At 37.5% G+C, this 13,650-nt stretch overlaps 1 protein-coding gene across 1 annotated transcript; it reads left to right on the forward strand.

Moving 5' to 3' along the window:
• The first annotated feature begins 5,690 nt into the window (after positions 1 to 5,690).
• CUNH13orf42 (chromosome unknown C13orf42 homolog) lies at positions 5,691 to 9,560 on the forward strand. Its single transcript, XM_029285399.1, has 3 exons — positions 5,691 to 6,104; positions 7,615 to 7,759; positions 9,316 to 9,560. Exons 1-3 carry the CDS (start codon positions 5,691 to 5,693, stop codon positions 9,558 to 9,560), a joined length of 804 nt encoding a protein of 267 aa, XP_029141232.1.
• The last annotated feature ends 4,090 nt before the right edge of the window (positions 9,561 to 13,650 follow it).

Raw genomic sequence — 13,650 nt, forward strand, 5'->3', positions numbered from 1 at the left:
ACCATTTCAAAATTTAGTCACTTTTTGGCAAAACAACAACAACAACCCACTGTGGTAGCATGCAAGTTCAGCAGAACATTCAGATGGCATCTGAAGAGAATACTGTAAATAAATAAGGTATACTCAGAAGCTTGTTCTCTGATGCCTGGGACCTAGCATTTGTTTATAAGATCTGGCTTAAATCTCTGATATTAAGCTACTGTAATTGTACTACAGGATAAATTTGTAGAGTGGCCTTAGACTTTTAAAAGTGGGAAGCTAGATAATTAAAATTAGAAACACTACAAATAGTGGACAATAGCAGAAAAATGCCATTACTGTTCAGATGGAAATCAAATACCCAAATCTGTGTATTAGCTATAAGGAAGTAAAAAGATGCAGTTCAGAAAGTCTAATGAACTGAGCCAGCAGCTCCCGACGTAGTGCCCAGAATTCTTGTGTTTCTAAAGCAGCAAGAATCACTATACAGACTCTTTGACTTTCTTGGAAATCAGTGGCAAAGGAAATGAACACAAATTTGGACCTGAAAGACTTTAAAAAGCCTGTCTTCTTGTGAGTAGGGAATGATAAATCACAGGTCTACCTCTGTTACATTTTTCTAAGCATCTTGTGATCTTGTTTTGTTTTCATTGTTTTGAGTTGTTGTGTTTTTTTCTCTTTTATTTTTCAGTTTATAAAAAAAAAGTGCAAATGATACAAATCAAAACACTTTCTTAGAAAAAAAAATCACAAAACAAAATCAATCAAATTTAGATGGTCATGTTTTATATTTTTGTCTGAAATACACAGTATTTGTATGGATTGATGTAAATTATAATGGGGAAAATGGTCAAATGTTAGTAAAACAGTACTTAGCGAAAGATCTTTTCAAGACATTTTTCCTCTGATGCTATTCTCCATAATTTGCCATTGACCAAAAAGAAACAAATTTTTTCACTTCCAAAGTTTCTCTAAAAGTGGAGCCGATGATTCCTGGAAATGAAGAGCCAGCAAATAGACCTCCTCATTGTAATTCCTTTCCAAACAAGGAAGGTTTGGTGACTTGACTTAAGGATGACTTGATATCACCCACAAGTGGTCCAAACAGTTGCTCCTAAACCCAATGGATTTAGAGCTCTGGGAGAAGAAAAAATAGCCATCATGCTCAAATCATGGTCTCTGCCTTTAAGGACATTAGGTTCACATGCTTCCTTTTCTAGTTACTTTTGGAAATTGTTTGTTAACTGCTTTTTAACTATTAGAAGACTTTGGATCAACAAGTCTGAAAAAATTGGGTGAGTTTAATTCAATTTTTAGCAAAGGTTTTAATTTTAAAAAAAAATAATAAACAGCAAAAGGGTAATTGGAATTTTGATTTTGGAAAGTTAAAAATGGATTAAGATGATTTGAAATAAGAGTTTGGAATTAATTATAAGAATCCTTCCTATGGGAAAAGTTTTGAACTGAAGAAATATGATAGAATGAGACTTTGAAAGTTGAGACTTTGACACTAGAGGGAACAGAAGAAACCTAAAATGTATAATTGAAGCAGAACCTTTAAACATTTACTAATATAGAATGACTCAAAATACTGAAGGATTTTTTAATGGTGGACTGAGAAGTTAAGAGTATCTGTTTCTATAATTAGGCTGTGTTTAAAATGTTATGGGAGAGAAACAAATTTTACCTGACGAACCTGAGATTAATCTTAAAGTGGATTTAAAAATGACAGACTACAAGAATGATATATTTAAAAAGATGCTATCCTGAACATACAAAAGAAACCAGTTGATGTTGAACAATTAAAAATGATATAGAAATAACCCAAGAGAGTGACCTGGAAAATTTTCCTATATTGGATTTCAAAGAGTGTTGTTTAAACTTTGAAGAATTTTATGAGATGGGACAAAGAAAAAATAAAAATAAATCAAGTTCCAGGATATTATTTGAAGGGACTAACGATCAAGATAGGTAAAAGTAAGAATATAAAGTTGGCTTACTTGGTTAAGGTTAAAATAGATACATTGTTATCTCTGGTAACTCTTAATAGACTTTTGCTGATCAGGACTAAAATGATGAGGCTTTAAGGATTGGTTTATAGATAAGAATGGAAATGGGCAGGAAAGTTCATTTGCTTTATTTTAAGAGAAGTGATAAATTACTAAAATTGTTTATACTTGTGATGAATAGGGAAGTCATTTCCTTATACATTTCCTTTCTTTAGTATATTTTTTATTTTCTATTTTTCTTTCTTTTTTAAATGTTGTGCACCTATTTCTATTCTTTTTATAGTTTTCTATTGGTTTTTATCTTTGCACTTGTAATTTTCAATTAAATTAATATTAAAAATCTCTACAATTTCCTTTTTTGTTGTTGTAGCTCTTAATAATCTTACAGATGTGATATAATCTTAAATTGTTACCCAACATTGGTCTCATTGTATGCCTTCCAAAAAATAGAAATGCAAGCTGGACTACAGTAGTTGGTAACAATATCAATAGACTCATTGATCTGAAAGGGATTTTAGAAGTAATCTACTCCAATCTTTTGCTCTGCAGGAGCCATAGAGCATCTCTGACAGATGATTATCTAGCTTTTATCTGAAGTACTTCAGTGAAGGAGAAATCACCACTTCACATGGCAGCCTACACTACTGGCTTGCAGTCAGGAAGTTACTTCTGATGCCTTACCTGTTTCCCTATACTAGTATGCCCTTTGTACTATGTGAAAACTAGGCTACAGGATGAATGTGCCAGATGATTCCAGATCAGAAAGCGGAAGTGCCCAGTGACAGACAACCAACTCATGCACTGAAGGTGAGTGTTATGCCAGCAGTTTGTGGGCACAGTCACTTCCCATTTAAAATGAAAGCATTTTCCCCTGAAATGTGAGAGCAATGTTCTATTAAAAAGTTATAATTTTAATTCAAGCTTCACTTGAATGGAATGGAATGGAATGGAATGGAGCTTCTGTCCAAGCTCCTTCTTAATTTTTGGAGTAGAGTACAGCTTCCATCAAAAACTAAATGTTCCCAATACTCCTTGAAAAGTTGCATGCCCGAAGGAATCCATGCAACTGAGATTACAATTGTCCTGTAATTTCTTAGATTTATATGCCACTTTCTTCCAGGAGCCTCAACTATCTTGATAAATAGATTTGTCTGAGACATTATGATTGGTCTGAAATCACCCATTGAGCATTAAGGACTGAATGAGCCTTGTATTAGGGTTTTTTTTTCCTAATCCCTTTTTAATACATTACACCCAGAGACTAGTCATCCTTCGGTCTAATTCTGAGCTCACCAAACAGAAAATTCTTCAGGAGCAGCCTGGCTCTGGCACAGCTATACCACAAAGTTATAATTAGCAATGATTGTTCTGCATAGCTAGAGTGATTAAGTTCAGTGGTACCGAATGACTTCACAATTGCCCCTTAATTCTTTTGCTTACACAAAGGTCATCCATCTCTGGTAGCTTTTAACATTATGCAAGGAGACATTTAAAGTACTTAGTACTTTCTGACCCCTAACGCCCTATTTGCACACAGAGAGGCAGTCAGCTTGAATTAATCCTGTTCTAATTAAAGCACAGGCTTCTGATGTCTGCTCACTGTAGCACAGAGAACCACCAGGTACACAGAGGTAAATTGAGCTGGATTAATTGTGGATGTGTGCGAATCCCAGAGAGAAGTCAGCTTTCGTGAATTTCTGGGGCACTTGGTCCAACGTGGAATTTGTATGCAACCATAGTCTTAGATAACTATGGAATGCATGTCTACAGGCCTAAATCATCTGGGATTTATTTATACAAAGCAAAGAACAACAGTACTCAAAACCTATGGGTTGCTAATCTGACAGCTTTACAATAAAACCGCAGTTGAAGCAATGTTAGTTTCTGAACTTCCAACATTCAAAGTGGAAAAAAGTAAAATATTCAAACTAATAATTTGGAATTTTAAAAAAACACTAAACCACACAACTAAGATCTTACATCTCCTTTTAAGCATGTGTGTTAATAATGGATGTGTCATGTAAATCAAACCTTTGTTAAAACTTCTTTAAAACACCACAAGATGGCACCAGCTGTGCTTTCAGAACAGTTAGAACTCAAAGCAGAGGAAGTCAGAATTTTCCCACACATAGTATGCACCAATTTTAAGCAACACATGGAGATGCCAAGTAGAAATTATGTTGCTTTTGATCTTCCAGCAACAGCCTCAACAGTAAAGCAGTTTATGATACTGTATGGTGGTGTAATATTGTATATATTTCTGAATAGATCAGTGTTTCTCAAATTTGATAACTTTAAGATATATGGACTTAACACACAAGATTCCCCAGGCAGCACGCTGGCTAGGGAATTCTGGGAGCTGAAGTCCACACATCTTAAAATGGTTAAGTTTGAGGAACAGTGGGACAGATTTTTGGTAAGCAATCCTGCAGGTTATCACCTCTTTCCCCCTACTCTTCTCTTCTTTGCTGGCATCCTCTAGGCTGTAGTTCAGATGGGTTTTGGAGGCAGAAGATGATGGAAGGATGAGTACCACATCTTTCCACTGTTGAGACAGGTGCAGGCTGTTGGGGATGAGTCTGTGCTGTCTACATCTCAAACTGAAGCACTCCACACACATGTGCACTACTCAGGTGACCCTGAGGACACAGATAAACTTCCGAATGGCCTCAAAGACTCTCTAAAACAGGGGTGTCAAACTGCCGGCCCATGGGCCGGTTGCATCATATGGAGGCCGTGCCCACCCCAGCTCTGGCAATGCAAAAAAAGTTGTGATACGTCACAACATGTCATGTGACATGGCGAATTTGACACCTGTGCTCTAAAAGAATGCAAATGACCAGCTGTCTGCAAGGAATATAAATCCTTCCATTCCCCATCATCCAGTCAGAGCTGAAGAAGTTTCTTGGGTGAGAAGCAAAATGTTTTCAAAGAAAAAACAAGAAAGTCCAGTTGCCTTCTGAAAAAGCACCTTTGGGACCACCATGACCTGGATGACTGAGAATCTCCATAGACATTAATTCTATCAAGTACAGCACTAGACTTTATCAAGTACAACCTATAGTCATCAACAATAATCAACTTAGATTATTAGATGTATTTGGAACTCGATTTTATTTGAAGGCCAGTCTTCCATGTTCAGTGTAATGGATCTTAACCTGCTTTATTCTCAACACTCATGTGTGTTATCAGATAGCAGTAACCATGCTTCGGTTGCCATAGCAGAGAAAACAAAATCCCTTCTACCTGCCAGCTTCTGCAGGATATTTATCTACTATTGATTAGAAATGCAAGGGATGCTGGTGTGTTAGCATCTTTTATGTAGCCTTCCGACATATTCAGAAGTGCTAAATATTTTTCATTATCTCTTTGCAACTTTTTTTTTAAAAAAAGCTGTTATTCTTTACAAGACTATTTCAGCACCATGGTCAGCACAAGGAAGCAAATAAGAGCTACTGCAACCTTTAGGAGGTGAACCCATGTGCAGGCATGATAAAGATAAGACTGTGTTTCTTCATCTTTGGCAAAGTTTGGAAAAGAAATGAAGAGATGGGCCAAAAGAAGTCTGAAGCAGGAGAAAGCCTGATCCCATTCATAATCTACACATGCAACCTTTTTCTGTATTGGCAAGAAATGTCCATTAGAAGACAATCTGGAATGAGATTAAATGTTAGATGGTATAGTTGAAGAAGGAACTACACTATGTTCAGGAAAATACATTCCATATTTAATCCCAACTCCAGCAGGAGTAGTTTATCTGATGGGATCCCAGCTTATGATGGTTCTGCGGTTCGTTTGCTCCGTAGCACCTCTATGTACGCTCTCAGAGATGAGGATCATACATTCACTGAACCTCTGAAAAAAAGCAAAAGTACCACCAGCCTTAATTCAGTTGCCTGCCTTCAGCTGAAAGAAGAAAAGGCATGGATGTACTCAAAGACACAAGACTGTTTGCAGTACTTACAAGATTTGTTAGCTCTGAGGAAAAAATATGTCGAGGGTATCAAGGATTTGAAAGCCTTGGGCAGAGTGCCTGGAATTTCCCCTTTGCCTACAAAATCTCCAGCAACAACAACAATAGTCCAAGCCCCTCCTCCTCCCAAACAGACTTCTAAGGTAGGATATGTTACTCCCATTTTCATAATAGGATATGTTGCAACCGCTGTCTTTGGAGAATTGAAATAAGAATGAAATAAAATTGCATGAGAGGTTGTGAGGAGATGAACTATGAGTGTGGGAATGTGATGAGTTTATGTTTTGTAATACAGTAATCTATAGAGACGGATTCTATATAGTCAGTTACACTCACACAGCCTGTTCAGATACAGTATTCAGAGTAAGGACATTTATTTTTCAGGCTTTGTGCATTCTCACCAACCATAAACAAGCTTAAAAGCCACCACCGATTGGGATAGAATTGCTTCTCACACCAGAAAAATAAAGCAATTAAAACACACACACACACACACAAACTATGAGCAGTTTGAAAATGAAGACCTCCTAGTGGCTAAAGCCATGACTGGAGGGTTCTAATTTCAAGAAACTGAAGCTCAAGCTTCAACCTTTGGGAAGGGACAAGAGGATTTTGTTTCCTTTCAACAAATGTTTATGTCATTCTCTTTTAATAAACAGAGGGTTGACACTTTTTCTGCAAACATTTGTCTTCCATGCATTAAGCCACATGTCTATTTATGGCCGTGATAACTGCTCATCAAAATTACTCAGATTCCACTTCAAAAAAATAATGTAAATAAATGTATTGTTTATTATGTTGGATAGCCCACAGCTTTTGTTATGCTAATATGAATGACAATTTAAAGTGCTAGCAAAAGTGGGGGGATGTATCACCCTGAAGATGTTATTCGTCATTCAGCAATTCTCTCCATACCTGTATTACAACTTTATCAACATCCATTCCCTGTAACAGAGATGCTAAGATTTTAATTTCTGGCAATAAGGGAGATACCTTGATATCAAGTGACATTAGAATTCCTTAAAGACTCCAAATAGTTCAAGTGAGAGAGCTAATGAATAGAGTTTTTGTGACACAGAATAAAAAAAGACTTAGGAATAGGCAACCTATTTCCCCCCCCCCCCCTCCATATATTCTGAATAATAGCTTTCTTCATTTCTTGTTTTGTTAACTGTGGCTCATGGAGTAGAATTTCAAAATATATGAAGGCCTACTTCAGTAAAAGGAAAGCCAAGATTCAACATTATTTTGGTCAAATTTGGCTTTCTGGAGTTTCTTCTGAATGTTTTTAGTGAACTGTTTTTTCTCATTTGCTTGCTTTTTCCAGCTTGTTATAAGCTGAGACCGGCCTTGATCCAAAAGAATCATAAGGCCAATAATGATTGCATCAAGATTAGTTCTATATTATTATTTGGAACACACATACACAGAGGCATACAACACTAAAAATAATCCACATATATTTTAAAAAGCAGCATAATAGTTAATTTAAATGGAACCCAAGATAAATTAGCAAAAAAGATTCTTAGCATCTTATTGGTTTGTTTTCTGAATGTCTACATTTTGTATCCTTGAAAGTTGGAGGGGGGGAGGTTGCAATTATAAGGTTTGTTTATTCTAATTAAACCATTGTCACAACATCCTATTCAACAGATCTCAGTGGACAGAAAAGGCTCGCAACTCAGTTCAGATGTAACTGAAGCAATCGCTTATTTTGACTCAATTATTGCAAAACTGGAGGCAGAAAGACATCACAAAGTTGTGAGGGATCATCCACATGTTGATGTAGATTTTGATAGTAAGTACATATATATATATGTCAATAGTATTGATAATATTTGCATAAGTGCAAAATAGCATCCATCAGATTTGAATTTTCAAAGTGTTAAATGACCATAATAGTTCTCACCCACTGATACCCTTGCCTGTTACATTTTATACTAGCACCAGTTTGGGGGTTGTCTTCAGGGGCAGCCTGAAGTAGCTTAAATGTGTAGTGATGAGAATGCTATCAGGGTTATTCAGACCAGAAAAGGCCTCAGGTGGTACATCATCCTAAATTCATTTAAAACACAACACATAATTGTGAGAGCAAATAATAGATACATCAAAGTTTTCCCAAAAGGTAGTATATTTATATTTTTGCTGGGCAATATTCCATCTCCGCTGTTCTTCCAAACAAAGACATTCAGGAATGGTTTCCCCATATTTTTGCTTGGAAGGTTGATGGTTAATATACTGATTGACCTAATAAACAATTAGTATGACATGTCTGTTACCTGTTGATTTTGTAGTATTTGGCTAGCTATTTTTGGAATACTGCATCTCCTCCTCCTCCTCCTCCTCCTCCTCCTCCTCCTCCTCCTCCTCCTCGTCTTCTTCCCTGCAACCCAGATTCTTAGTTTTTGAATGCATAAGGAATTTTAGGATAACTTTCTGTATCCATTTAGACGCATAAAGGAGAATAATTAAATGGATGCTGTCCCATCCCAGCACTTTAATGCTGAGCAAAGGCAGACTATTCCACTTGGAATAACCCATAAAAAACCAGTATTGTCTATCCAAGGTCTAGGCCTGCCTATGTGGTCCTTTGTTTTTTTTTCCAGTCCACAGGGCTTCAGATTTATTTATCTGTGGCTTCTGTCACTTCATCCCTCATAAATCCACTTTATGAGTTGTCCCCCATCTAATTTCCCCCTAATCATAATATCAAATACAGTATTGGTCCTGTATACTGTATGTTTGTCATGTACCAATTTAAATAATTAGTTAAAATGTTTGATAGCAATCATTATTAGCATCAAAAATTATCTGTGTGAATTTAGCTAGAACTTGAACTAGAAATTAATAGTGAAAATAGTTATATCAGGTGACTAGATTATATAAACACCCCAGAAAATAGTTTCATAAAGTACCTACAATACTATGGATTTGGAAGCTACAAATGGTTTAAAGGTGGAAATGGTTTTTTTTCCTCACTGAGGTTTGGCATACTCATTTCTACTCTTAATTTGACATCTTAACAAACAATCATTCAGTCATATTAACACTTAATTTCAGTGACCCAATCTTGGAGTGCTTTGGGGGACCTAGAGCATAGTGAGGGAGTTGGATCCTGACCTAGTTAGCCTATCCCTAGTTCAGAAGAATGGGAAGCAGTTTTCTCTTGAGTCACACCTTTGATCCTTCTAGCCATGTTTTATTAGCAGCAGGTTTCTTAAATCTCTTTCCAAGAAATACTGGAGACTGAACTTGGAGCCTTCTGTGTGCAGAACCTAAGCAGTACCTACCTATTCTGTACCCTCATCCTTGTTGTAAAGATACATTTATACTAAGTCTGGTTCCATGTTTCAGTTGTTTCTAGTTCAAGAGAACATAGCCTGCATTCCAACTGGATCCTTCGTGCCCCTCGGATATATTCCCAAGACACCAGCCAAGTAGAAGCGATCACAAGCCAATCCAAAGGAAAAAGCCAAGGAAGAACGTTCAGTTCCAGAAAGAAACTGCAAAGATATCCAATGTATCTACCTAAAGCTGTGGAGGGAGCATTTAACACAATGAAATTTAAACCCAAAACGGGCCTCAAAGAACAGCACTGACGTGGAAATCCTTACTGTCTGCGTAGGCAGACCGAGAGTCTTTCTTCAGAAGCAGGTGGTTGGGATATTTTTATGCAATAAGTTAGCAATTGCAACTATTTGATGTATACAGCTGACCAGACTTGACTTTACATTCTGCCTAACATTAGGATTACTTTGTAGTTATGTGGACACAACACACTTAACTAAAGCCTTGTCAATGTATCTAAGCAAGTTGGTAAGCTTAGCTAGGTTAAAGCTGATGGCACAGCGTGTTGTTCAACCTGTTTGATTAGTTTATAATTTGGTGTATTGTGTGAACCCAGAAAATATGTTCATTCAGTGACTAGGTAAGCTGCAACATTGTGTACACTGAAAATTACCTCATTCATTCCTTCCTCCCTCCCCACAGCATATCTAATGTTGATTATCCATACCATATAGAAAATGGTAGCATGAATGCCATGATCACCTAGGGATGTTTTCTGTTATTCTGTGAAAGGTTAGATTATAAAACACCCCTATGCTATGCAGTTTTGGTGAATGTTATTTCTACATTAATTTTTAAAAATGTTCTTTGTTTGTTAGGCTGGATTCAGGTTAACACTGCAATGTAGGAATGTGCATCCAGAATTTGTGTTTCTAATGGGGAAAAAAATTGTGATTCTTCTAAATAAATAAAGCCTGAATATTTTAACATACAATTTTAAACAACTGCCCTCATTTATAATCTGGATGTCCTGCTCTTGTCTCAAGGAGAATACCTAAAAGCCAGAGCATTCGTTATATGTGGAGGGCAGGAAACAGAAACCAAAGAAAAACATGATTTTTGTACCCACCTCCACTTTTAAAATACTCACAGGTCACTTTTCATCTTCCCCAGAAGCCAGAAGGCAATATATGGAGTGAAAAACATGCAGTGAGCTGGGCTGTTGTCAAAACTGTTGAGGTTCTGGAGGGAAAAAAAGTATTTAGCAGATTTCTGAAATCTGCTCACTTACCAAATGGTTCTCTTAATTTACAGGGTAAAAAGCAATAAAAATACACATTGCATTAAAAATCTGACCAGGCTGAGGAGGAAAATCAGTCCTAAACACTACACATACACGATTACTTCAATGGTATCCCTTCCTAGTCCAGAGTCTGTGAGAAGAACCAGTTCTTGAGCATGTTCCTAAAAGCCAGCAGGATGGTGCTGAGGGGATATTGGGAGACTTTCTCTACCTTTGTTCTCAATCCCTGCCACCATTCTGAACTTTTAGCTCTCTAATCTTTTTTTATATGCTTTTTTTCCTCCTACTATTAAAATGGCACTGGCATTTTATTATAGCATTTTCTTTAACTATTAAAAGAGCTTAAATGTATTGCATTCAAGGTTCTACCACCACCNCACACACACACACACACACACACACACACACACACACACACACACCAACAACACTATTAATATTAAGATCAGCACTGATCCCCAGTGTTTTGTAGAAGCTATACCCAGATGTCCCATTTACTGTAGGAACAAAGCCTTATATAGATTTCCCCAAAGATGATCGATAATTTGATTTCAAGGAAAAAAAATATGACCTGAGAGGGATTTAAAGTGCCATAGCTTTCACCTCCTTGAAAGAAAACAAACTAGAAATAAACAATTAAGTACAGCATACTTATTTTATCTCCTATAATTTCTGGATTGTGCAAATTAACCCTCATGAATTCCCCAAATAATTTGCTTTATGTCATCAAGTTCAAGATGCCAAGCTTTTTGAACTGCTGAACAGTCCTGGGAATTTCCAAACCTATTGTGAGTGCTCTTGCAAAATGTTTGGGGGTGGGGGACTTTTTCATCCATATAATCTCTCCAAAGGCAGACAGAATCAGTATCGGCACCGAGATATCAAAATGCTCCCTATCACCTCTCTGGCCTGTTCCCCATTCCTGCAAGATGTTCCCTGCTGCTCCTGCTTGATTTTTCCCTTTCTCTGAACTGGTGAGTATCATTCTGAAACACCAGCCCGCAACCATCCAGCTGATCTGTTCCATGTAAGGTCCAGATGTAAGGTTAAAACTGTCTATTGAAAATGACAATTATACTGGAGATGGATGTTTTGCTTTGCATAGCATACCAGCCTTTGGGGGGGGGGATAGTTTGGCAAGTGGTAAGGAGGACCATAATTTCTATTATTCAAAATTAAATTCAACGGTGAAAAAAGTAAGGTTCTACATTTAGGCAAGAAAAACCAAATGTACAGGTATAGTATAGGGGGTACCTTGCTCAATAGTAGTAACTGTGAGAGGGATCTCGGAGTCCTAGTGGACAATCACTTAAATATGAGCCAGCAGTATGCTGCAGCTGCCAAAAAAGCCAACACAGTGCTGGGCTGCATTAACAGAGGGATAGAATCAAGATCACGTGAAGTCTTAATACCACTTTACAATGCCTTGGTAAGGCCACACTTGGAATACTGCATCCAGTTTTGGTCACCACGATGTAAAAAAGATGTTGAGACTCTAGAAAGAGTACAGAGAAGAGCAACAAAGATGATTAGGGGACTGGAGGCTAAAACATATAAGGAACGGTTGCTGGAATTGGGTATGTCTAGTTTAACGAAGAGAAGGACGAGGGGGGACATGATAGCAGTGTTCCAATATCTCAGGGGCTGCCACAAAGAAGAGGAAGTCAGGCTATTCTCCAAAGCGCCTGAAGGCAGGACAAGAAGCAATGGATGGAAACTAACCAAAGAGAGAAGCAACCTAGAACTAAGGAGAAACTTCCTGACAGTTAGAACAATTAACCAGTGGAACAACCTGCCTCCAGAAGCGGTGAATGCGCTAACACTGGAAGTTTTTAAGAAGAAACTGGACAGCCATTTGTCTGAAATGGTATAGGGTTTCCTGCCTGAGCAAGGAGTTGGACTAGATGACCTCCAAGGTCCCTTCCAACTTTATCATCATCATCATCATCATCATCATCATCATCATCATCATCATCATCATCATCATCATTATTATTATTATTATTATTATTATTATTATTATTATTATTATTATTATTATTATTATTATTATTATTATTACTTCTCTCAAAGCCTGGGGCAGTGAATGCCTGAAAAGATAGGAAATCTGATGGTAGTTTTGAAGGCGTGCCCTAGAATTTACTGAGATCTCTAGAACAGAATAGAGCTGGAAGGGACCCTAGAGGTCTTCTAGTCCAGCTCCCTGCTCAATCAGGAGACCGTATACCATTTCAGACAAGTGGCTGTCCAGTCTCTTCTTGAAAACGCCCAATGATGAAGCACCCACAACTTCTGAAGGCAAGCTGTTCCACTGGTTAATTGTCCTCACTGTTAGAAAGTTTCTCCTTAATTCCAGGTTGCTTCTCCCCTTGAGTAGTTTCCATCCATTGTTTTGATATGGAAAAGAGGCAGTAAATAAAATGGTTCTTTCAGCTTGCCATTTTCTGAAAGAGAACACACAAGGAAAGGTAGGAAAAGACAAAGGAAAAAGATTGACAGAGGGGGGAAAAATAGGATTGGCAGGTCAGATCATCAGATCATCATTGGCAGGTCAGAATTATGACTGTGTTGTGTCCCCAAGCTGTGTCCCCCAGTTATGATGAAGAATGCCACACCACTAAAATACCAGTCCAGATGGCTTCAGTGTGAAGAACTATGTTGTTCTTTGCTGCAGCACACTCTCTGGGACTGAACTATAGGGGGCCCGAGAGGAAGACCACCAGGGTGAATGAGCAGAAAGGAAAGCTTAAGTTGACTCTGAAGAAGGTTAAAATGTGCATGCTGATTTTACAACAGCAGACACAACATTTTATCCATTAATATGTCTTGCACAATTTCACTCTGTTATTAACAAATGTCTATGGAGGTTCTCACTCATTTGGGTCATGGTTGTTCCAAAGGTGCTTTTTTAGGAGGCAACTGGATTTCCTTGTTTTTCTTTGAAGACATTTTGCTTCTCATCCAAGAAGCTTCTTCAGCTCTGACTGGATGGTGGGGAATGGAAGGATATTATAGTCCTTGTAGATAGCTGGTCATTTGCATTCTTTTAGAGATTCATTGAAGCCATTTGAAGGTTTACCTGTGTCCTCAAAGTCACC

This window comes from Protobothrops mucrosquamatus, unplaced genomic scaffold (assembly GCF_001527695.2).
Source record: "Protobothrops mucrosquamatus isolate PMUCROS unplaced genomic scaffold, P.Mucros_1.0 scaffold1605, whole genome shotgun sequence".
In the NCBI taxonomy this organism is placed as follows: domain Eukaryota; kingdom Metazoa; phylum Chordata; class Lepidosauria; order Squamata; family Viperidae; genus Protobothrops; species Protobothrops mucrosquamatus.

Excerpts from the sequence above, each read along its gene's own strand:
- CUNH13orf42 (XM_029285399.1), top strand. The coding sequence starts at position 5,691 with ATGTTCAGGAAAATACATTCCATATTTAATCCCAACTCCAGCAGGAGT. Across the intron at positions 6,105-7,614 it reads CTCCCAAACAGACTTCTAAG|ATCTCAGTGGACAGAAAAGG; the intron begins GTAGGATATGTT and ends CCTATTCAACAG. Across the intron at positions 7,760-9,315 it reads TGTTGATGTAGATTTTGATA|TTGTTTCTAGTTCAAGAGAA; the intron begins GTAAGTACATAT and ends TCCATGTTTCAG.